Genomic DNA, 23,586 nt, shown 5'->3' on the forward strand with positions numbered 1-23,586 from the left:
GCCATCCCTGTCCTCTCAATACCTCCCTTGCAACTCAGCTTGTGAGCTCCTTTGGAGCAGCGTGGCCCACCTGGCTGCAACGGAAGAGACACAGCTGACAGGGAAACAACAGCTTAGATCTGACAGCCGGAAAGCTCTGTCAAAAGGGACCTCCCTCTTCACACCGTAGAGGCTGTAGGAGCCGCCAGGGTTTGGGAACCAGTGCTGGGGCCAAAATGACTCCACAGCTGTTTTCCTTCCTGGGGAGGGTTCTGGCTCCAGTGGGAATGGCTCAAGTCTCCTAAGGTTCTGAAAGCCCACTGTGTGCAGATTCACGGTACACAGAGAGGAGAAGGTGGAGTCCTGCCCTGGAGGTGGGCACAGCTCACGGATGAGCCAGGCAGGCAGGCAGGCAGGCAGGGCATGAGAACACCTGAGCTGCCTTCATGAGTGAATGGTGTGGGGGCAGAGGAAGAGAAGCCGGTCTGCTCCCTCATGTGGTGCCCAGGGCAGGTTGTCCCCAGAGGAAACCCTTACAACGGTGAGGACTATCACTGCTGTTTCCCAAGGGGTTCCGTCGGTGCGTGTCTTCCCCGGAGCGGTCAGGCCGTCTCTAAAGTACACTGGCCATGGGCATTGCCTCTCCTTGGAACTTCCCATGTGTTTCTCTTTTTTATGGAACAGTGATTTTTTAGAGGGGTTCTGGGCCACAAGGTTGTTGGGTCATTTTCTAGCCTTCTGTCGTGAAGAACGCTTTCCTGGGCGTTGGGGTGGTTTGTTGTTCCAGCTCCCTTTCTTGGCTTCTTTTGGGAGCTGGTGCAACAAGAGGAGCTCAGCCTCTGCCTTCTGGCTGAGATGTCACCCTTCAAACAGCAATGCCTGCCTGGAGATAATGATGGCATTTGCCAAAAGGGCTTCGTTTGGCACATGATATCTTGAAAGGACGTACACCGTCCTTTCAGCTATCAAAGGCTAGTTCAAATGACATACAAATGAGAACTCTCCAATGGAGTCTTACAGTAGGTGGAGAGTCCGAAAAAAACTCCTTCAGTCATTTCACTGAGAGTCATTGATTGGGGACACCAAGAATATAGGAAGGAATGCAGAAAGAAAAGATGAAATTGTGTTCAGGATCGGGGGGAGGGATGAACAGGGCGTGCTTGCCTTGAATCCAGGCTTTGTTGGGGGGTGGGGCATAAAGATCGAACGGGTCTGAAACTACAAATTGGGATGGTAACACAGTATCACCAGAGTTACACAACAGTGTTCCCAAATTGCAACAATGATGAAAAAGTTTACTAATCCCAACTTAACCAAGAGAAATACAGGAAACCATACACAAAATAAAACATCACCAGAAAGGTGGAAACAAACCAAATGCAAAGCAGTTCAGGGGAAAGGAACTCCATGTCCCCTGGGGGCAGACCGAGTTGCCGGCGTCCACGGTGAGCAGACAGGGATGGAGGCTGCAGAGCCGACCGCTCCCCTGGACGTGGTGTTTCCGGCAAGGGCTCTGGGTCTCTGCCCAGAGCGGGGGCTCGTTCTTCCTGCAGGGGCGAGTGAGTCATCGTCGGCGTCTGGGTGTTGCGCGGGAGCCAGGGCAGGCTCTCCCTGCCGAGGCGGTGACTCCTCCTCTGCCTCGGGTTCTCCTGCCAAAGCCCGAGCAGGTACAGGTGCACGTGGAGGTGGAGGTTCTGGCTGAGGGGGTGGGACATCAGTGCCTGGGGCTGGGGGCCCTGCAGGCACGGAGATCCGATCTGCCCGGTGTGCTGGCCAGTACCCAGCTGGCCTGGTGTCTCTGTGAGGGCAAGTCTCGGATCTCCATCTGGCCTCGGTGGATCCCTGGGTCCTGCACGTGGAGCCACCACCTCTGTAGGGACAGGTCTGGGAAGTAGAGCCTGGTTCCAGTTGGAGGCCAGTGCTAGAGCTGGGGGAGAAGCAAAGTTTGCCCACAGGCCAGCCTTGGCATGTGCGTATCCCGGGACAGAAAGCTTCCAAGAGATTCCCAAAGAATACCCAGGGTCGGATGTCTTTTGGGACTGAAGTGTGCAAGATGGGGGTGGGGGTGTGAGGCCAGCGCTTGCTGCAGGCCCAGCAGCATCTTTCGGGGACTCGTCCGTGTGTAGCTCAGCACCCCCTCCCCACACACTCCCGTGCACCAGCCCCAGCGTCCTCACCTCTGTGCTCTGGCGTGCTGGGCTCCAGGTCCTCCTGCTGCCTCAGAGGCCGGGGTTCTCGGGACTCTGGGTCGGAGCCGGGTGTGCTGAGCTCCGTGGCCGCCTCAGACTGGGCCGCCGGGTGTATCCTGGGTGGTGTCTCGGCAGCAGGCCTTCCCCGCCTCCGCTTCGCCCCCGGTGGGGCTGATGCCTCCGTGGGCACGCTCACCTGGAGCCTGCACTGGGCCTCACGGGCGGGGGGGTGGTGCTCCGACCCCTCCCTCCGGGAGGTGGACGGGGTGTCCCCGTCCTCGGCCTCATCACGTGGGAAGCTCTGCAACGACAGTGACCGTCAGCCAGCCGTGCTGGGAGTTTTCCGAGCTGGGCCTGGCCAGTGGAGCCGCTGCTTCTGCCTGCTCGAACTTCTCTTCCCAGAAGGGTCAGAGACGTGTGTCTGCTCAGATCCCCACCCGGGAGGATAGAGACCCACCTGAGGGTGTGAGGTCAGCCTGGGCGGCCGGCGCTGCCCGCACTCTCCCCATCCCACCCAGCCTGCTCTCCCCTGGGGTGTGGACACAACTTGTCCGCAGGCTTCTGACCCCACATCCGCCTGGGCTTCCTTGAGGGAGACACACCCCGAGAAACCCGCATCCACACACACAGGCAAAGGACCCGCTGTTTCCGGGTGGCATGGGAGAGGTGGCCTGGCCCCGCCTGGGGCTCCCCGTGTTACCTTTCTGTTTCTCCGGGCAAAGGGCCAGAGGCCTCTCGGGGGTGCCCTGAGCCAACGTCGACAGGGTGCCCACGCACACTGCCTGTGAGCTCTCCTGAGGCCCCGGCCTCTGGGCAGGGGCAAACAGCAGAACATCCTGGCAGCAAGTGATCTGGCTGGGGGCTCCTCTCCGCTCTGGAGGCCTGGATACCCGGGTTGCGGGTTCTGTTGGGTTCTGTTGCCGGCAGGTGACATCATTTCCTGGGGTTCGTGCTGAGGTCCCTTCCCCAAAACTTCGCAAGGGAATCTCTGGGTTTCTGACTGCTCGACCACCCCCCTTAGGCCATGTGCAGGCACAGTGACAGCCACACAGCCCAGCCCACAGCCCTGGGGAGGCCTGGGTGCAGCCAGGGCCTGAGCTCCGAGGACCCCGCTGCTCTCAGACCAGGCTCCTTCTTCTCGTAAGTGGTGTGGCCCTGGACAAGCATATGCCCCTCAGGGTTTCCCCGGTCTCTCCATCTGCAGAGTGGGGGTCATTCTCCCATCTGTTTCCTAGGTCTGTCGGCCTACGAGCAGCTCCATGCCTTTCCACCTGGGGCTGATATCACGTGGAGCTTGTGCGCTGAGACTTCAGAAAGAAAGACTCCATCCAGGGCTGACACAGCACAGAATGGGGCAGAACGAGGCCTGGATGCGCCGTGGTACCCAGGAAAAGGCACTCCCCCTCCTGACTGTTTGGAGACCCCGCATGCAAGTTGGAGGACCGAAAGGAAGACTCGAAGGTCTCCCTCTCTGATAGAAAAGAGTAGCCAACTTTCTGGTCCTCTGTTTCCATTGAGATTCTGTTCAAGTGTCCCAGCTCGGCTTCTGCGGGTGGCTGAGCTTCTAATGGCTCCCTGCGTTCTTGTCTTTTCCTCTCCAAACCTTCCGTCCGTTTCCCCCTTCTGGGGTGGATGGGCGCACTGTCATTGCTTCTACCTTCGAGACAGATTGATGAAAAGTCTGGACCATCGACTCCTTTCCTCTCTTTGGTTCCGTGTCTCTCTCTGGCTGTGTCCCTCTCTTTTCCTTTCTCGATTCAGTCTGTGTCTTCCTCTTTCTCTCTCGTGTGTGGATGGATGGATGCTAGGAATGCACATGTATATGATTAGATGAGGGTTATGTTTTAGGGATAGGTTAGAGGGAGAGAAAGGCTTTAGGTCGGAGTTGGTCATGGGGGAAGGGTCAAGGGTGGTGGTGGTGTTTCTTGGAATCTGAGTGCTGTGCATTCTTCGTCTCTTTCCATATGAACCCCTTCTCAGATACACCACTTGCAAGGAGTCTCTCATGTTCCGTTTCCTATCTTTTGCATTTGTGAATGCTTAGCTTCTCTGTTGTGAAGAGGTTCCATTGGATGGAAACCCATTGGTGTACTTGGTTTCCCTCTTTCCCTTACTTGAAGAGACCCATTTCTACCTCCGCCCAGCAAATGGCAAGGAGACTCTGATGTTAAGGAGCCTTTGACCTACGCTTCTTTCTAGCTATCTCATGACATCAGTCTTTAGGGTGAGGTTTTTCCCCGATATTGAGGTGGTGTGAGATCAAAACCAATAGCGTTCTTCAGATGTAGCTGTCTGGTTTTCCCATGGACATTGATTGAAGAGGCTTTCTTGTTCCCATTTGGATATTCTCCCCTTCTGTGTCAGAGATGAGTTGACCTTGGATGCCGGGGTTTGTTTCTGGACCCTCAACTTTATTCCATCGATCTGGATCTGTGTGTGTTGTTGTATTCCCAATAGCATACTGTCCTGCTGCTGCCGCTGCGGCTAAGTCACTTCAGTCGTGTCTGACTCTGCGCGACCCCATGGCCTGCAGCCTACCAGGCTCCTCCGTCCAGGGCATTTTCCAGGCAAGAGTACTGGAGTGGGTCGCCATCGCCTTCTCCGATACTCTCCTGAGGATCCTAGTTTGGTCGTCTAATTTCCTTTCACACAACCTTGGACGTCCGTATCGGGGCTTTTTCGTCGGATTGTATTGACAATTTAGGCTCTTTTCTGTTTCCGTAACCCCTTTTGCAATTCTTTGTTCGGTGCGAACATGCATTGGCATTTTGGGAGGAATAGCATCGAAGCTGTGGATTGCCTTGTGGGGCTGTGACATCATTTTCCCAATAGGAATTCTTTCAAGCCCTGAGCACAGCTTCTCTTTCCAGTGATTGGTGTGGGCTTGATCTTCTTTCTTCCATCTCTCGCCGTTTTGTGAGAACAGGTCCTTCCTTCCCTTCTGGGTTAGATGGACTCGTGGGTATCACTTCAGTGAATGGCATTGTCAGTGGGGGTGATAATTCCCTTCTCATTGGAAGACTTTGCTGTGAGTATTAGAAGTGCAAGTGATTTCTCTTCCCCTTCCTCCCTGTCCATCTCTCAGAGCCACCGGGAAACAGAGGCCTCATCCAGGGTCACACAGGCCTGAGGGAGTGCAACTAGACTGTTGTTTCTTCAGGCCCTCAGTGCTGGACATCATCCGGGATACTCTGTGTGTGTCTTCCTCAGTCTGGCGTCCCTTCAGACCTTTCCCTAGTTTTCACAGGCTTGTTGTGTTGGTGTTCTTTGTCTGTTTGGAGACACGTCCTTGAGAAGCTTTGTGTTTCCACTCATTCGTCTCGCGATGTATGACCTGTCTTTTGCTTTTGTAATGAGGTCTTTCCCACGGTAGATATCTTTGATTTTGCAAAGTCCACTGTATTCTCTGGGTTGTTTTGTGGACTGCCTTTTAGTTTTGTGTGTGAAGACTCAAAGCACGTGTCCGGTTTCTGCTCATTGTTCTTCTAGATTTGTGACAAGTTTTCATGGAAACTTTGTCTAGGGATAACTGGAAGTGAACTCGGTGTAAGGTGTCAAGTCTCCATCTCCATTCATGTCATGCCCTGCAGTTTCCAATTCCCTGTTCCTGAGTGGTTTTGGAGACCTTGTGGGAAGTTTGGTTGCATCGGAGTTTGCATTTCCACCTTGAGTAGATTCACACTGTTCTGCCCTCAGGGACACTGTCAAGGGGGAGTGAGGAGCAGCCTGCACTTGCAGCAGTGACCACACGGTGGGGCGAGTGCTGCTGTCCCCTCTGGGAGCCCCAGGCCACAGGCATCCCAGTGAGGAGCCAGCTCTGTGCTCAGCTGAAAGGAGTTAGTCTCTCAGGAGCCTCTGAGCCCTTGCCTTTGGATCACCCAGGGTGGGCATTTACTGTGACAGAAAAAAATTGCCCTGAATTCCATGGACGGAAGAGCCTGGCTGTGTAGAGTTCGTGAGTTGCCGTGAATCAGACACAACTGAGGACACAAAAACTCAATAGACTAAAACACTTTTTGGGGGTGGGGGGAGTGAAAGGGGGTGATGTGGGGTTTTTTGTCTTATATAATAGCCAAGGGAAATCTAGTTTAAACCTAAATTCACATAGATGGGAAAGGTATAGCTCTCCGTCACCCTATTAAAAAAAAAAAAAAAAAAGACTTAACTTTTCTGAAAGTTTATTTAGTAGCTTCCTTGAGCAGTTCATTGTGAAGCATTTTTTTTTTTTTCTGTGACATTGGACTCATTAAAAAGTACGGTTTGCGTTTACTGGATAATTTTGTTCATTGGTTTGTTAGGGAATCTTGGTAATATTTGAGTTTCCTGGGGAGCATGGTCACATGACCTGGCCCTGGCCAATCAGTGCGTTCCACCTCCCTGGCCACTGTGATTGGCTCCGGACTGGGGCAGTGCCCAATCGGGGCCTAGGGCCGGGCCTCACGTTGGAAGCCAGGGGAAGACGAGCTCTCGTCCTGCTGGGGTAGGGGAAGGGGTGGGGCCGGGGGAGGTCAGGCTCCAGCAGTGGGAGGGGCTTGAGGTCCGCCTGCTGCAGTTGGTGACCTTCCTGCTCCCCTCAGGGCAGAGCCGCCGGCCTGAGAATGAGGGCGCTGCTGAGCCCAGGGGCTGGGATGGCCCGTTGCTGCTGTGGTCCCAGAGCTCCACCCGAGACCTGAGGGAGGCCGTCTGCCCGTGAGTCCTCTCCCGCTTGTCTGTCAGCTTGTTTGAAGCATGCTGGGTTTTCTGCCCAGCTGGCTAAGGGGAGTCCCTGGAAATGCAAGGGTGTGGGTTTTGGCAGACTTCAGGGAAGACATGCCAGATGAGCCTGGGAGACTCCAGCTTAATCTGGATTCAGGAGATATCTCTTCGGGCCAGCTAGTAATTGTAGGATAAGCCTAATGAGTCTTCACAGGATGAAGAGAGTAACGTGCCAAGGTAGCAATCGATGTCCTCCTTCGAGAGGATGAAGCTGGTGCTCAGAGAAGGGGGGAACTTGGCCACAGCAAGGAGGTGTGCACCCAGACAGAACCCCCAGATCCGGCCATTTGAGCTCAGGGAGTCCACTGGTGTGGCTTGTCCCTGTGGCAGGGGCCGAGGCACACAGCCCACCCTGATTCCTGCGGGGGCCTGACTTGGGAAGTGCCATCTGGTAGCTTTGAGACTCACCAAACCAAATTGCACTGGAGAGAGGAAGGACACCTTCCTTCATCCACCCCCCACCCCCGCCGGATTCCCACATACCCTGACCCCTTTCTCTGGATTTCGGAGCCATTTCCAGAGTCCCGCTCATATGACCTCATTCGAAGTGCACTGTGGACGAGCTGCCATCTGCAGCTGCTACCACAGCAGCCAAGGGCTTTAGCTCCCAAGTACCTCCCTTCCTTTGGAACTTGGGGGCCCTCTACTCCCCACTTGCACACCACAGACCTTTGCTGAGGATTGTGGGGACCCTCACTCAGTTTGCAGCACGTTGTAGCCATCCCTGTCCTCTCAATACCTCCCTTGCAACTCAGCTTGTGAGCTCCTTTGGAGCAGCGTGGCCCACCTGGCTGCAACGGAAGAGACACAGCTGACAGGGAAACAACAGCTTAGATCTGACAGCCGGAAAGCTCTGTCAAAAGGGACCTCCCTCTTCACACCGTAGAGGCTGTAGGAGCCGCCAGGGTTTGGGAACCAGTGCTGGGGCCAAAATGACTCCACAGCTGTTTTCCTTCCTGGGGAGGGTTCTGGCTCCAGTGGGAATGGCTCAAGTCTCCTAAGGTTCTGAAAGCCCACTGTGTGCAGATTCACGGTACACAGAGAGGAGAAGGTGGAGTCCTGCCCTGGAGGTGGGCACAGCTCACGGATGAGCCAGGCAGGCAGGCAGGCAGGCAGGGCATGAGAACACCTGAGCTGCCTTCATGAGTGAATGGTGTGGGGGCAGAGGAAGAGAAGCCGGTCTGCTCCCTCATGTGGTGCCCAGGGCAGGTTGTCCCCAGAGGAAACCCTTACAACGGTGAGGACTATCACTGCTGTTTCCCAAGGGGTTCCGTCGGTGCGTGTCTTCCCCGGAGCGGTCAGGCCGTCTCTAAGGTACACTGGCCATGGGCATTGCCTCTCCTTGGAACTTCCCATGTGTTTCTCTTTTTTATGGAACAGTGATTTTTTAGAGGGGTTCTGGGCCACAAGGTTGTTGGGTCATTTTCTAGCCTTCTGTCGTGAAGAACGCTTTCCTGGGCGTTGGGGTGGTTTGTTGTTCCAGCTCCCTTTCTTGGCTTCTTTTGGGAGCTGGTGCAACAAGAGGAGCTCAGCCTCTGCCTTCTGGCTGAGATGTCACCCTTCAAACAGCAATGCCTGCCTGGAGATAATGATGGCATTTGCCAAAAGGGCTTCGTTTGGCACATGATATCTTGAAAGGACGTACACCGTCCTTTCAGCTATCAAAGGCTAGTTCAAATGACATACAAATGAGAACTCTCCAATGGAGTCTTACAGTAGGTGGAGAGTCCGAAAAAAACTCCTTCAGTCATTTCACTGAGAGTCATTGATTGGGGACACCAAGAATATAGGAAGGAATGCAGAAAGAAAAGATGAAATTGTGTTCAGGATCGGGGGGAGGGATGAACAGGGCGTGCTTGCCTTGAATCCAGGCTTTGTTGGGGGGTGGGGCATAAAGATCGAACGGGTCTGAAACTACAAAGTGGGATGGTAACACAGTATCACCAGAGTTACACAACAGTGTTCCCAAATTGCAACAATGATGAAAAAGTTTACTAATCCCAACTTAACCAAGAGAAATACAGGAAACCATACACAAAATAAAACATCACCAGAAAGGTGGAAACAAACCAAATGCAAAGCAGTTCAGGGGAAAGGAACTCCATGTCCCCTGGGGGCAGACCGAGTTGCCGGCGTCCACGGTGAGCAGACAGGGATGGAGGCTGCAGAGCCGACCGCTCCCCTGGACGTGGTGTTTCCGGCAAGGGCTCTGGGTCTCTGCCCAGAGCGGGGGCTCGTTCTTCCTGCAGGGGCGAGTGAGTCATCGTCGGCGTCTGGGTGTTGCGCGGGAGCCAGGGCAGGCTCTCCCTGCCGAGGCGGTGACTCCTCCTCTGCCTCGGGTTCTCCTGCCAAAGCCCGAGCAGGTACAGGTGCACGTGGAGGTGGAGGTTCTGACTGAGGGGGTGGGACATCAGTGCCTGGGGCTGCGGGCCCTGCAGGCACGGAGATCCGATCTGCCCGGTGTGCTGGCCAGTACCCAGCTGGCCTGGTGTCTCTGTGAGGGCAAGTCTCGGATCTCCATCTGGCCTCGGTGGATCCCTGGGTCCTGCACGTGGAGCCACCACCTCTGTAGGGACAGGTCTGGGAAGTAGAGCCTGGTTCCAGTTGGAGGCCAGTGCTAGAGCTGGGGGAGAAGCAAAGTTTGCCCACAGGCCAGCCTTGGCATGTGCGTATCCCGGGACAGAAAGCTTCCAAGAGATTCCCAAAGAATACCCAGGGTCGGATGTCTTTTGGGACTGAAGTGTGCAAGATGGGGGTGGGGGTGTGAGGCCAGCGCTTGCTGCAGGCCCAGCAGCATCTTTCGGGGACTCGTCCGTGTGTAGCTCAGCACCCCCTCCCCACACACTCCCGTGCACCAGCCCCAGCGTCCTCACCTCTGTGCTCTGGCGTGCTGGGCTCCAGGTCCTCCTGCTGCCTCAGAGGCCGGGGTTCTCGGGACTCTGGGTCGGAGCCGGGTGTGCTGAGCTCCGTGGCCGCCTCAGACTGGGCCGCCGGGTGTATCCTGGGTGGTGTCTCGGCAGCAGGCCTTCCCCGCCTCCGCTTCGCCCCCGGTGGGGCTGATGCCTCCGTGGGCACGCTCACCTGGAGCCTGCACTGGGCCTCACGGGCGGGGGGGTGGTGCTCCGACCCCTCCCTCCGGGAGGTGGACGGGGTGTCCCCGTCCTCGGCCTCATCACGTGGGAAGCTCTGCAACGACAGTGACCGTCAGCCAGCCGTGCTGGGAGTTTTCCGAGCTGGGCCTGGCCAGTGGAGCCGCTGCTTCTGCCTGCTCGAACTTCTCTTCCCAGAAGGGTCAGAGACGTGTGTCTGCTCAGATCCCCACCCGGGAGGATAGAGACCCACCTGAGGGTGTGAGGTCAGCCTGGGCGGCCGGCGCTGCCCGCACTCTCCCCATCCCACCCAGCCTGCTCTCCCCTGGGGTGTGGACACAACTTGTCCGCAGGCTTCTGACCCCACATCCGCCTGGGCTTCCTTGAGGGAGACACACCCCGAGAAACCCGCATCCACACACACAGGCAAAGGACCCGCTGTTTCCGGGTGGCATGGGAGAGGTGGCCTGGCCCCGCCTGGGGCTCCCCGTGTTACCTTTCTGTTTCTCCGGGCAAAGGGCCAGAGGCCTCTCGGGGGTGCCCTGAGCCAACGTCGACAGGGTGCCCACGCACACTGCCTGTGAGCTCTCCTGAGGCCCCGGCCTCTGGGCAGGGGCAAACAGCAGAACATCCTGGCAGCAAGTGATCTGGCTGGGGGCTCCTCTCCGCTCTGGAGGCCTGGATACCCGGGTTGCGGGTTCTGTTGGGTTCTGTTGCCGGCAGGTGACATCATTTCCTGGGGTTCGTGCTGAGGTCCCTTCCCCAAAACTTCGCAAGGGAATCTCTGGGTTTCTGACTGCTCGACCACCCCCCTTAGGCCATGTGCAGGCACAGTGACAGCCACACAGCCCAGCCCACAGCCCTGGGGAGGCCTGGGTGCAGCCAGGGCCTGAGCTCCGAGGACCCCGCTGCTCTCAGACCAGGCTCCTTCTTCTCGTAAGTGGTGTGGCCCTGGACAAGCATATGCCCCTCAGGGTTTCCCCGGTCTCTCCATCTGCAGAGTGGGGGTCATTCTCCCATCTGTTTCCTAGGTCTGTCGGCCTACGAGCAGCTCCATGCCTTTCCACCTGGGGCTGATATCACGTGGAGCTTGTGCGCTGAGACTTCAGAAAGAAAGACTCCATCCAGGGCTGACACAGCACAGAATGGGGCAGAACGAGGCCTGGATGCGCCGTGGTACCCAGGAAAAGGCACTCCCCCTCCTGACTGTTTGGAGACCCCGCATGCAAGTTGGAGGACCGAAAGGAAGACTCGAAGGTCTCCCTCTCTGATAGAAAAGAGTAGCCAACTTTCTGGTCCTCTGTTTCCATTGAGATTCTGTTCAAGTGTCCCAGCTCGGCTTCTGCGGGTGGCTGAGCTTCTAATGGCTCCCTGCGTTCTTGTCTTTTCCTCTCCAAACCTTCCGTCCGTTTCCCCCTTCTGGGGTGGATGGGCGCTGTCATTGCTTCTACCTTCGAGACAGATTGATGAAAAGTCTGGACCATCGACTCCTTTCCTCTCTTTGGTTCCGTGTCTCTCTCTGGCTGTGTCCCTCTCTTTTCCTTTCTCGATTCAGTCTGTGTCTTCCTCTTTCTCTCTCGTGTGTGGATGGATGGATGCTAGGAATGCACATGTATATGATTAGATGAGGGTTATGTTTTAGGGATAGGTTAGAGGGAGAGAAAGGCTTTAGGTCGGAGTTGGTCATGGGGGAAGGGTCAAGGGTGGTGGTGGTGTTTCTTGGAATCTGAGTGCTGTGCATTCTTCGTCTCTTTCCATATGAACCCCTTCTCAGATACACCACTTGCAAGGAGTCTCTCATGTTCCGTTTCCTATCTTTTGCATTTGTGAATGCTTAGCTTCTCTGTTGTGAAGAGGTTCCATTGGATGGAAACCCATTGGTGTACTTGGTTTCCCTCTTTCCCTTACTTGAAGAGACCCATTTCTACCTCCGCCCAGCAAATGGCAAGGAGACTCTGATGTTAAGGAGCCTTTGACCTACGCTTCTTTCTAGCTATCTCATGACATCAGTCTTTAGGGTGAGGTTTTTCCCCGATATTGAGGTGGTGTGAGATCAAAACCAATAGCGTTCTTCAGATGTAGCTGTCTGGTTTTCCCATGGACATTGATTGAAGAGGCTTTCTTGTTCCCATTTGGATATTCTCCCCTTCTGTGTCAGAGATGAGTTGACCTTGGATGCCGGGGTTTGTTTCTGGACCCTCAACTTTATTCCATCGATCTGGATCTGTGTGTGTTGTTGTATTCCCAATAGCATACTGTCCTGCTGCTGCCGCTGCGGCTAAGTCACTTCAGTCGTGTCTGACTCTGCGCGACCCCATGGCCTGCAGCCTACCAGGCTCCTCCGTCCAGGGCATTTTCCAGGCAAGAGTACTGGAGTGGGTCGCCATCGCCTTCTCCGATACTCTCCTGAGGATCCTAGTTTGGTCGTCTAATTTCCTTTCACACAACCTTGGACGTCCGTATCGGGGCTTTTTCGTCGGATTGTATTGACAATTTAGGCTCTTTTCTGTTTCCGTAACCCCTTTTGCAATTCTTTGTTCGGTGCGAACATGCATTGGCATTTTGGGAGGAATAGCATCGAAGCTGTGGATTGCCTTGTGGGGCTGTGACATCATTTTCCCAATAGGAATTCTTTCAAGCCCTGAGCACAGCTTCTCTTTCCAGTGATTGGTGTGGGCTTGATCTTCTTTTTTCCATCTCTCGCCGTTTTGTGAGAACAGGTCCTTCCTTCCCTTCTGGGTTAGATGGACTCGTGGGTATCACTTCAGTGAATGGCATTGTCAGTGGGGGTGATAATTCCCTTCTCATTGGAAGACTTTGCTGTGAGTATTAGAAGTGCAAGTGATTTCTCTTCCCCTTCCTCCCTGTCCATCTCTCAGAGCCACCGGGAAACAGAGGCCTCATCCAGGGTCACACGGGCCTGAGGGAGTGCAACTAGACTGTTGTTTCTTCAGGCCCTCAGTGCTGGACATCATCCGGGATACTCTGTGTGTGTCTTCCTCAGTCTGGCGTCCCTTCAGACCTTTCCCTAGTTTTCACAGGCTTGTTGTGTTGGTGTTCTTTGTCTGTTTGGAGACACGTCCTTGAGAAGCTTTGTGTTTCCACTCATTCGTCTCGCGATGTATGACCTGTCTTTTGCTTTTGTAATGAGGTCTTTCCCACGGTAGATATCTTTGATTTTGCAAAGTCCACTGTATTCTCTGGGTTGTTTTGTGGACTGCCTTTTAGTTTTGTGTGTGAAGACTCAAAGCACGTGTCCGGTTTCTGCTCATTGTTCTTCTAGATTTGTGACAAGTTTTCATGGAAACTTTGTCTAGGGATAACTGGAAGTGAACTCGGTGTAAGGTGTCAAGTCTCCATCTCCATTCATGTCATGCCCTGCAGTTTCCAATTCCCTGTTCCTGAGTGGTTTTGGAGACCTTGTGGGAAGTTTGGTTGCATCGGAGTTTGCATTTCCACCTTGAGTAGATTCACACTGTTCTGCCCTCAGGGACACTGTCAAGGGGGAGTGAGGAGCAGCCTGCACTTGCAGCAGTGACCACACGGTGGGGCGAGTGCTGCTGTTCCCTCTGGGAGCCCCAGGCCACAGGCATCCCAGTGAGGAGCCAGCTCTGTGCTCAGCTGAAAGGAGTTAGTCTCTCAGGAGCCTCTGAGCCCTTGCCTTTGGATCACCCAGGGTGGGCATTTACTGTGACAGAAAAAAATTGCCCTGAATTCCATGGACGGAAGAGCCTGGCTGTGTAGAGTTCGTGAGTTGCCGTGAATCAGACACAACTGAGGACACAAAAACTCAATAGACTAAAACACTTTTTGGGGGTGGGGGGAGTGAAAGGGGGTGATGTGGGGTTTTTTGTCTTATATAATAGCCAAGGGAAATCTAGTTTAAACCTAAATTCACATAGATGGGAAAGGTATAGCTCTCCGTCACTCTAATAAAAAAAAAAAAAAAACGACTTAACTTTTCTGAAAGTTTATTTAGTAGCTTCCTTGAGCAGTTCATTGTGAAGCATTTTTTTTTTTTCTGTGACATTGGCCTCATTAAAAAGTACGGTTTGCGTTTACTGGATAATTTTGTTCATTGGTTTGTTAGGGAATCGTGGTAATATTTGAGTTTCCTGGGGAGCATGGTCACATGACCTGGCCCTGGCGAATCGGTGCGTTCCACCTCCCTGGCCACTGTGATTGGCTCCGGACTGGGGCAGTGCCCAATCGGGGCCCAGGGCCGGGCCTCACGTTGGAAGCCAGGGGAAGACGAGCTCTCGTCCTGCTGGGGTAGGGGAAGGGGTGGGGCCGGGGGAGGTCAGGCTCCAGCAGTGGGAGGGGCTTGAGGTCCGCCTGCAGCAGTTGGTGACCTTCCTGCTCCCCTCAGGGCAGAGCCGCCGGCCTGAGAATGAGGGCGCTGCTGAGCCCAGGGGCTGGGATGGCCCGTTGCTGCTGTGGTCCCAGAGCTCCACCCGAGACCTGAGGGAGGCCGTCTGCCCGTGAGTCCTCTCCCGCTTGTCTGTCAGCTTGTTTGAAGCATGCTGGGTTTTCTGCCCAGCTGGCTAAGGGGAGTCCCTGGAAATGCAAGGGTGTGGGTTTTGGCAGACTTCAGGGAAGACATGCCAGATGAGCCTGGGAGACTCCAGCTTAATCTGGATTCAGGAGATATCTCTTCGGGCCAGCTAGTAATTGTAGGATAAGCCTAATGAGTCTTCACAGGATGAAGAGAGTAACGTGCCAAGGTAGCAATCGATGTCCTCCTTCGAGAGGATGAAGCTGGTGCTCAGAGAAGGGGGGAACTTGGCCACAGCAAGGAGGTGTGCACCCAGACAGAACCCCCAGATCCGGCCATTTGAGCTCAGGGAGTCCACTGGTGTGGCTTGTCCCTGTGGCAGGGGCCGAGGCACACAGCCCACCCTGATTCCTGCGGGGGCCTGACTTGGGAAGTGCCATCTGGTAGCTTTGAGACTCACCAAACCAAATTGCACTGGAGAGAGGAAGGACACCTTCCTTCATCCACCCCCCACCCCCGCCGGATTCCCACATACCCTGACCCCTTTCTCTGGATTTCGGAGCCATTTCCAGAGTCCCGCTCATATGACCTCATTCGAAGTGCACTGTGGACGAGCTGCCATCTGCAGCTGCTACCACAGCAGCCAAGGGCTTTAGCTCCCAAGTACCTCCCTTCCTTTGGAACTTGGGGGCCCTCTACTCCCCACTTGCACACCACAGACCTTTGCTGAGGATTGTGGGGACCCTCACTCAGTTTGCAGCACGTTGTAGCCATCCCTGTCCTCTCAATACCTCCCTTGCAACTCAGCTTGTGAGCTCCTTTGGAGCAGCGTGGCCCACCTGGCTGCAACGGAAGAGACACAGCTGACAGGGAAACAACAGCTTAGATCTGACAGCCGGAAAGCTCTGTCAAAAGGGACCTCCCTCTTCACACCGTAGAGGCTGTAGGAGCCGCCAGGGTTTGGGAACCAGTGCTGGGGCCAAAATGACTCCACAGCTGTTTTCCTTCCTGGGGAGGGTTCTGGCTCCAGTGGGAATGGCTCAAGTCTCCTAAGGTTCTGAAAGCCCACTGTGTGCAGATTCACGGTACACAGAGAGGAGAAGGTGGAGTCCTGCCCTGGAGGTGGGCACAGCTCACGGATGAGCCAGGCAGGCAGGCAGGCAGGCAGGGCATGAGAACACCTGAGCTGCCTTCATGAGTGAATGGTGTGGGGGCAGAGGAAGAGAAGCCGGTCTGCTCCCTCATGTGGTGCCCAGGGCAGGTTGTCCCCAGAGGAAACCCTTACAACGGTGAGGACTATCACTGCTGTTTCCCAAGGGGTTCCGTCGGTGCGTGTCTTCCCCGGAGCAGTCAGGCCGTCTCTAAAGTACACTGGCCATGGGCATTGCCTCTCCTTGGAACTTCCCATGTGTTTCTCTTTTTTATGGAACAGTGATTTTTTAGAGGGGTTCTGGGCCACAAGGTTGTTGGGTCATTTTCTAGCCTTCTGTCGTGAAGAACGCTTTCCTGGGCGTTGGGGTGGTTTGTTGTTCCAGCTCCCTTTCTTGGCTTCTTTTGGGAGCTGGTGCAACAAGAGGAGCTCAGCCTCTGCCTTCTGGCTGAGATGTCACCCTTCAAACAGCAATGCCTGCCTGGAGATAATGATGGCATTTGCCAAAAGGGCTTCGTTTGGCACATGATATCTTGAAAGGACGTACACCGTCCTTTCAGCTATCAAAGGCTAGTTCAAATGACATACAAATGAGAACTCTCCAATGGAGTCTTACAGTAGGTGGAGAGTCCGAAAAAAACTCCTTCAGTCATTTCACTGAGAGTCATTGATTGGGGACACCAAGAATATAGGAAGGAATGCAGAAAGAAAAGATGAAATTGTGTTCAGGATCGGGGGGAGGGATGAACAGGGCGTGCTTGCCTTGAATCCAGGCTTTGTTGGGGGGTGGGGCATAAAGATCGAACAGGTCTGAAACTACAAATTGGGATGGTAACACAGTATCACCAGAGTTACACAACAGTGTTCCCAAATTGCAACAATGATGAAAAAGTTTACTAATCCCAACTTAACCAAGAGAAATACAGGAAACCATACACAAAATAAAACATCACCAGAAAGGTGGAAACAAACCAAATGCAAAGCAGTTCAGGGGAAAGGAACTCCATGTCCCCTGGGGGCAGACCGAGTTGCCGGCGTCCACGGTGAGCAGACAGGGATGGAGGCTGCAGAGCCGACCGCTCCCCTGGACGTGGTGTTTCCGGCAAGGGCTCTGGGTCTCTGCCCAGAGCGGGGGCTCGTTCTTCCTGCAGGGGCGAGTGAGTCATCGTCGGCGTCTGGGTGTTGCGCGGGAGCCAGGGCAGGCTCTCCCTGCCGAGGCGGTGACTCCTCCTCTGCCTCGGGTTCTCCTGCCAAAGCCCGAGCAGGTACAGGTGCACGTGGAGGTGGAGGTTCTGGCTGAGGGGGTGGGACATCAGTGCCTGGGGCTGGGGGCCCTGCAGGCACGGAGATCCGATCTGCCCGGTGTGCTGGCCAGTACCCAGCTGGCCTGGTGTCTCTGTGAGGGCAAGTCTCGGATCTCCATCTGGCCTCGGTGGATCCCTGGGTCCTGCACGTGGAGCCACCACCTCTGTAGGGACAGGTCTGGGAAGTAGAGCCTGGTTCCAGTTGGAGGCCAGTGCTAGAGCTGGGGGAGAAGCAAAGTTTGCCCACAGGCCAGCCTTGGCATGTGCGTATCCCGGGACAGAAAGCTTCCAAGAGATTCCCAAAGAATACCCAGGGTCGGATGTCTTTTGGGACTGAAGTGTGCAAGATGGGGGTGGGGGTGTGAGGCCAGCGCTTGCTGCAGGCCCAGCAGCATCTTTCGGGGACTCGTCCGTGTGTAGCTCAGCACCCCCTCCCCACACACTCCCGTGCACCAGCCCCAGCGTCCTCACCTCTGTGCTCTGGCGTGCTGGGCTCCAGGTCCTCCTGCTGCCTCAGAGGCCGGGGTTCTCGGGACTCTGGGTCGGAGCCGGGTGTGCTGAGCTCCGTGGCCGCCTCAGACTGGGCCGCCGGGTGTATCCTGGGTGGTGTCTCGGCAGCAGGCCTTCCCCGCCTCCGCTTCGCCCCCGGTGGGGCTGATGCCTCCGTGGGCACGCTCACCTGGAGCCTGCACTGGGCCTCACGGGCGGGGGGGTGGTGCTCCGACCCCTCCCTCCGGGAGGTGGACGGGGTGTCCCCGTCCTCGGCCTCATCACGTGGGAAGCTCTGCAACGACAGTGACCGTCAGCCAGCCGTGCTGGGAGTTTTCCGAGCTGGGCCTGGCCAGTGGAGCCGCTGCTTCTGCCTGCTCGAACTTCTCTTCCCAGAAGGGTCAGAGACGTGTGTCTGCTCAGATCCCCACCCGGGAGGAAAGAGACCCACCTGAGGGTGTGAGGTCAGCCTGGGCGGCCGGCGCTGCCCGCACTCTCCCCATCCCACCCAGCCTGCTCTCCCCTGGGGTGTGGACACAACTTGTCCGCAGGCTTCTGACCCCACATCCGCCTGGGCTTCCTTGAGGGAGACACACCCCGAGAAACCCGCATCCACACACACAGGCAAAGGACCCGGTTTTTCCGGGTGGCATGGGAGAGGTGGCCTGGCCCCGCCTGGGGCTCCCCGTGTTACCTTTCTGTTTTTCCGGGCAAAGGGCCAGAGGCCTCTCGGGGGTGCCCTGAGCCAACGTCGACAGGGTGCCCACGCACACTGCCTGTGAGCTCTCCTGAGGCCCCGGCCTCTGGGCAGGGGCAAACAGCAGAACATCCTGGCAGCAAGTGATCTGGCTGGGGGCTCCTCTCCGCTCTGGAGGCCTGGATACCCGGGTTGCGGGTTCTGTTGGGTTCTGTTGCCGGCAGGTGACATCATTTCCTGGGGTTCGTGCTGAGGTCCCTTCCCCAAAACTTCGCAAGGGAATCTCTGGGTTTCTGACTGCTCGACCACCCCCCTTAGGCCATGTGCAGGCACAGTGACAGCCACACAGCCCAGCCCACAGCCCTGGGGAGGCCTGGGTGCAGCCAGGGCCTGAGCTCCGAGGACCCCGCTGCTCTCAGACCAGGCTCCTTCTTCTCGTAAGTGGTGTGGCCCTGGACAAGCATATGCCCCTCAGGGTTTCCCCGGTCTCTCCATCTGCAGAGTGGGGGTCATTCTCCCATCTGTTTCCTAGGTCTGTCGGCCTACGAGCAGCTCCATGCCTTTCCACCTGGGGCTGATATCACGTGGAGCTTGTGCGCTGAGACTTCAGAAAGAAAGACTCCATCCAGGGCTGACACAGCACAGAATGGGGCAGAACGAGGCCTGGATGCGCCGTGGTACCCAGGAAAAGGCACTCCCCCTCCTGACTGTTTGGAGACCCCGCATGCAAGTTGGAGGACCGAAAGGAAGACTCGAAGGTCTCCCTCTCTGATAGAAAAGAGTAGCCAACTTTCTGGTCCTCTGTTTCCATTGAGATTCTGTTCAAGTGTCCCAGCTCGGCTTCTGCGGGTGGCTGAGCTTCTAATGGCTCCCTGCGTTCTTGTCTTTTCCTCTCCAAACCTTCCGTCCGTTTCCCCCTTCTGGGGTGGATGGGCGCTGTCATTGCTTCTACCTTCGAGACAGATTGATGAAAAGTCTGGACCATCGACTCCTTTCCTCTCTTTGGTTCCGTGTCTCTCTCTGGCTGTGTCCCTCTCTTTTCCTTTCTCGATTCAGTCTGTGTCTTCCTCTTTCTCTCTCGTGTGTGGATGGATGGATGCTAGGAATGCACATGTATATGATTAGATGAGGGTTATGTTTTAGGGATAGGTTAGAGGGAGAGAAAGGCTTTAGGTCGGAGTTGGTCATGGGGGAAGGGTCAAGGGTGGTGGTGGTGTTTCTTGGAATCTGAGTGCTGTGCATTCTTCGTCTCTTTCCATATGAACCCCTTCTCAGATACACCACTTGCAAGGAGTCTCTCATGTTCCGTTTCCTATCTTTTGCATTTGTGAATGCTTAGCTTCTCTGTTGTGAAGAGGTTCCATTGGATGGAAACCCATTGGTGTACTTGGTTTCCCTCTTTCCCTTACTTGAAGAGACCCATTTCTACCTCCGCCCAGCAAATGGCAAGGAGACTCTGATGTTAAGGAGCCTTTGACCTACGCTTCTTTCTAGCTATCTCATGACATCAGTCTTTAGGGTGAGGTTTTTCCCCGATATTGAGGTGGTGTGAGATCAAAACCAATAGCGTTCTTCAGATGTAGCTGTCTGGTTTTCCCATGGACATTGATTGAAGAGGCTTTCTTGTTCCCATTTGGATATTCTCCCCTTCTGTGTCAGAGATGAGTTGACCTTGGATGCCGGGGTTTGTTTCTGGACCCTCAACTTTATTCCATCGATCTGGATCTGTGTGTGTTGTTGTATTCCCAATAGCATACTGTCCTGCTGCTGCCGCTGCGGCTAAGTCACTTCAGTCATGTCTGACTCTGCGCGACCCCATGGCCTGCAGCCTACCAGGCTCCTCCGTCCAGGGCATTTTCCAGGCAAGAGTACTGGAGTGGGTCGCCATCGCCTTCTCCGATACTCTCCTGAGGATCCTAGTTTGGTCGTCTAATTTCCTTTCACACAACCTTGGACGTCCGTATCGGGGCTTTTTCGTCGGATTGTATTGACAATTTAGGCTCTTTTCTGTTTCCGTAACCCCTTTTGCAATTCTTTGTTCGGTGCGAACATGCATTGGCATTTTGGGAGGAATAGCATCGAAGCTGTGGATTGCCTTGTGGGGCTGTGACATCATTTTCCCAATAGGAATTCTTTCAAGCCCTGAGCACAGCTTCTCTTTCCAGTGATTGGTGTGGGCTTGATCTTCTTTCTTCCATCTCTCGCCGTTTTGTGAGAACAGGTCCTTCCTTCCCTTCTGGGTTAGATGGACTCGTGGGTATCACTTCAGTGAATGGCATTGTCAGTGGGGGTGATAATTCCCTTCTCATTGGAAGACTTTGCTGTGAGTATTAGAAGTGCAAGTGATTTCTCTTCCCCTTCCTCCCTGTCCATCTCTCAGAGCCACCGGGAAACAGAGGCCTCATCCAGGGTCACACAGGCCTGAGGGAGTGCAACTAGACTGTTGTTTCTTCAGGCCCTCAGTGCTGGACATCATCCGGGATACTCTGTGTGTGTCTTCCTCAGTCTGGCGTCCCTTCAGACCTTTCCCTAGTTTTCACAGGCTTGTTGTGTTGGTGTTCTTTGTCTGTTTGGAGACACGTCCTTGAGAAGCTTTGTGTTTCCACTCATTCGTCTCGCGATGTATGACCTGTCTTTTGCTTTTGTAATGAGGTCTTTCCCACGGTAGATATCTTTGATTTTGCAAAGTCCACTGTATTCTCTGGGTTGTTTTGTGGACTGCCTTTTAGTTTTGTGTGTGAAGACTCAAAGCACGTGTCCGGTTTCTGCTCATTGTTCTTCTAGATTTGTGACAAGTTTTCATGGAAACTTTGTCTAGGGATAACTGGAAGTGAACTCGGTGTAAGGTGTCAAGTCTCCATCTCCATTCATGTCATGCCCTGCAGTTTCCAATTCCCTGTTCCTGAGTGGTTTTGGAGACCTTGTGGGAAGTTTGGTTGCATCGGAGTTTGCATTTCCACCTTGAGTAGATTCACACTGTTCTGCCCTCAGGGACACTGTCAAGGGGGAGTGAGGAGCAGCCTGCACTTGCAGCAGTGACCACACGGTGGGGCGAGTGCTGCTGTCCCCTCTGGGAGCCCCAGGCCACAGGCATCCCAGTGAGGAGCCAGCTCTGTGCTCAGCTGAAAGGAGTTAGTCTCTCAGGAGCCTCTGAGCCCTTGCCTTTGGATCACCCAGGGTGGGCATTTACTGTGACAGAAAAAAATTGCCCTGAATTCCATGGACGGAAGAGCCTGGCTGTGTAGAGTTCGTGAGTTGCCGTGAATCAGACACAACTGAGGACACAAAAACTCAATAGACTAAAACACTTTTTGGGGGTGGGGGGAGTGAAAGGGGGTGATGTGGGGTTTTTTGTCTTATATAATAGCCAAGGGAAATCTAGTTTAAACCTAAATTCACATAGATGGGAAAGGTATAGCTCTCCGTCACTCTAATAATAAAAAAAAAAAAAACGACTTAACTTTTCTGAAAGTTTATTTAGTAGCTTCCTTGAGCAGTTCATTGTGAAGCATTTTTTTTTTTTTCTGTGACATTGGCCTCATTAAAAAGTACGGTTTGCGTTTACTGGATAATTTTGTTCATTGGTTTGTTAGGGAATCTTGGTAATATTTGAGTTTCCTGGGGAGCATGGTCACATGACCTGGCCCTGGCCAATCAGTGCGTTCCACCTCCCTGGCCACTGTGATTGGCTCCGGACTGGGGCAGTGCCCAATCGGGGCCCAGGGCCGGGCCTCACGTTGGAAGCCAGGGGAAGTCGAGCTCTCGTCCTGCTGGGGTAGGGGAAGGGGTGGGGCCGGGGGAGGTCAGGCTCCAGCAGTGGGAGGGGCTTGAGGTCCGCCTGCAGCAGTTCGTGACCTTCCCGCTCCCCTCAGGGCAGAGCCGCCGGCCTGAGAATGAGGGCGCTGCTGAGCCCAGGGGCTGGGATGGCCCGTTGCTGCTGTGGTCCCAGAGCTCCACCCGAGACCTGAGGGAGGCCGTCTGCCCGTGAGTCCTCTCCCGCTTGTCTGTCAGCTTGTTTGAAGCATGCTGGGTTTTCTGCCCAGCTGGCTAAGGGGAGTCCCTGGAAATGCAAGGGTGTGGGTTTTGGCAGACTTCAGGGAAGACATGCCAGATGAGCCTGGGAGACTCCAGCTTAATCTGGATTCAGGAGATATCTCTTCGGGCCAGCTAGTAATTGTAGGATAAGCCTAATGAGTCTTCACAGGATGAAGAGAGTAACGTGCCAAGGTAGCAATCGATGTCCTCCTTCGAGAGGATGAAGCTGGTGCTCAGAGAAGGGGGGAACTTGGCCACAGCAAGGAGGTGTGCACCCAGACAGAACCCCCAGATCCGGCCATTTGAGCTCAGGGAGTCCACTGGTGTGGCTTGTCCCTGTGGCAGGGGCCGAGGCACACAGCCCACCCTGATTCCTGCGGGGGCCTGACTTGGGAAGTGCCATCTGGTAGCTTTGAGACTCACCAAACCAAATTGCACTGGAGAGAGGAAGGACACCTTCCTTCATCCACCCCCCACCCCCGCCGGATTCCCACATACCCTGACCCCTTTCTCTGGATTTCGGAGCCATTTCCAGAGTCCCGCTCATATGACCTCATTCGAAGTGCACTGTGGACGAGCTGCCATCTGCAGCTGCTACCACAGCAGCCAAGGGCTTTAGCTCCCAAGTACCTCCCTTCCTTTGGAACTTGGGGGCCCTCTACTCCCCACTTGCACACCACAGACCTTTGCTGAGGATTGTGGGGACCCTCACTCAGTTTGCAGCACGTTGTAGCCATCCCTGTCCTCTCAATACCTCCCTTGCAACTCAGCTTGTGAGCTCCTTTGGAGCAGCGTGGCCCACCTGGCTGCAACGGAAGAGACACAGCTGACAGGGAAACAACAGCTTAGATCTGACAGCCGGAAAGCTCTGTCAAAAGGGACCTCCCTCTTCACACCGTAGAGGCTGTAGGAGCCGCCAGGGTTTGGGAACCAGTGCTGGGGCCAAAATGACTCCACAGCTGTTTTCCTTCCTGGGGAGGGTTCTGGCTCCAGTGGGAATGGCTCAAGTCTCCTAAGGTTCTGAAAGCCCACTGTGTGCAGATTCACGGTACACAGAGAGGAGAAGGTGGAGTCCTGCCCTGGAGGTGGGCACAGCTCACGGATGAGCCAGGCAGGCAGGCAGGCAGGCAGGGCATGAGAACACCTGAGCTGCCTTCATGAGTGAATGGTGTGGGGGCAGAGGAAGAGAAGCCGGTCTGCTCCCTCATGTGGTGCCCAGGGCAGGTTGTCCCCAGAGGAAACCCTTACAACGGTGAGGACTATCACTGCTGTTTCCCAAGGGGTTCCGTCGGTGCGTGTCTTCCCCGGAGCGCTCAGGCCGTCTCTAAAGTACACTGGCCATGGGCATTGCCTCTCCTTGGAACTTCCCATGTGTTTCTCTTTTTTATGGAACAGTGATTTTTT

General features: G+C 55.0%; 2 protein-coding genes and 2 long non-coding RNA genes across 4 annotated transcripts in view; 2 read left to right on the plus strand and 2 right to left on the minus strand.

Annotated features, from left to right (window-relative positions):
- LOC145513994 (uncharacterized) overlaps positions 1 to 23,586 on the plus strand; it is a 159,993-nt gene that overhangs the window by 100,202 nt on the left and 36,205 nt on the right. Inside the window, exons 15-17 of the long non-coding RNA XR_014059798.1 lie at positions 6,746 to 6,857; positions 14,382 to 14,493; positions 22,020 to 22,131. This is a non-coding gene — a long non-coding RNA (uncharacterized LOC145513994). The remainder of the gene's footprint in view (positions 1 to 6,745; positions 6,858 to 14,381; positions 14,494 to 22,019; positions 22,132 to 23,586) is intronic.
- LOC145514005 (uncharacterized) lies at positions 1,108 to 3,669 on the plus strand. The gene is made up of 2 exons (XR_014059809.1): positions 1,108 to 3,308; positions 3,404 to 3,669. It is a non-coding gene; the product is annotated as an uncharacterized LOC145514005 (long non-coding RNA).
- On the minus strand, positions 1,256 to 3,031 carry LOC145513971 (uncharacterized). The gene is made up of 3 exons (XM_081511056.1): positions 2,869 to 3,031; positions 2,157 to 2,469; positions 1,256 to 1,906 (listed from the first exon to the last, which is right to left on the minus strand). Exons 1-3 carry the CDS (start codon positions 3,001 to 3,003, stop codon positions 1,278 to 1,280), a joined length of 1,077 nt encoding a protein of 358 aa, XP_081367182.1. The 5' UTR covers positions 3,004 to 3,031; the 3' UTR covers positions 1,256 to 1,277.
- Positions 16,530 to 18,314, minus strand: LOC145513963 (uncharacterized). The gene is made up of 3 exons (XM_081511046.1): positions 18,145 to 18,314; positions 17,433 to 17,745; positions 16,530 to 17,182 (listed from the first exon to the last, which is right to left on the minus strand). Exons 1-3 carry the CDS (start codon positions 18,277 to 18,279, stop codon positions 16,554 to 16,556), a joined length of 1,077 nt encoding a protein of 358 aa, XP_081367172.1. The 5' UTR covers positions 18,280 to 18,314; the 3' UTR covers positions 16,530 to 16,553.

The sequence above is a fragment of the Giraffa tippelskirchi genome, chromosome 7 (assembly GCF_054371585.1).
Source record: "Giraffa tippelskirchi isolate mGirTip1 chromosome 7, T2T-mGirTip1v1.2.pri, whole genome shotgun sequence".
Taxonomy (NCBI): domain Eukaryota; kingdom Metazoa; phylum Chordata; class Mammalia; order Artiodactyla; family Giraffidae; genus Giraffa; species Giraffa tippelskirchi.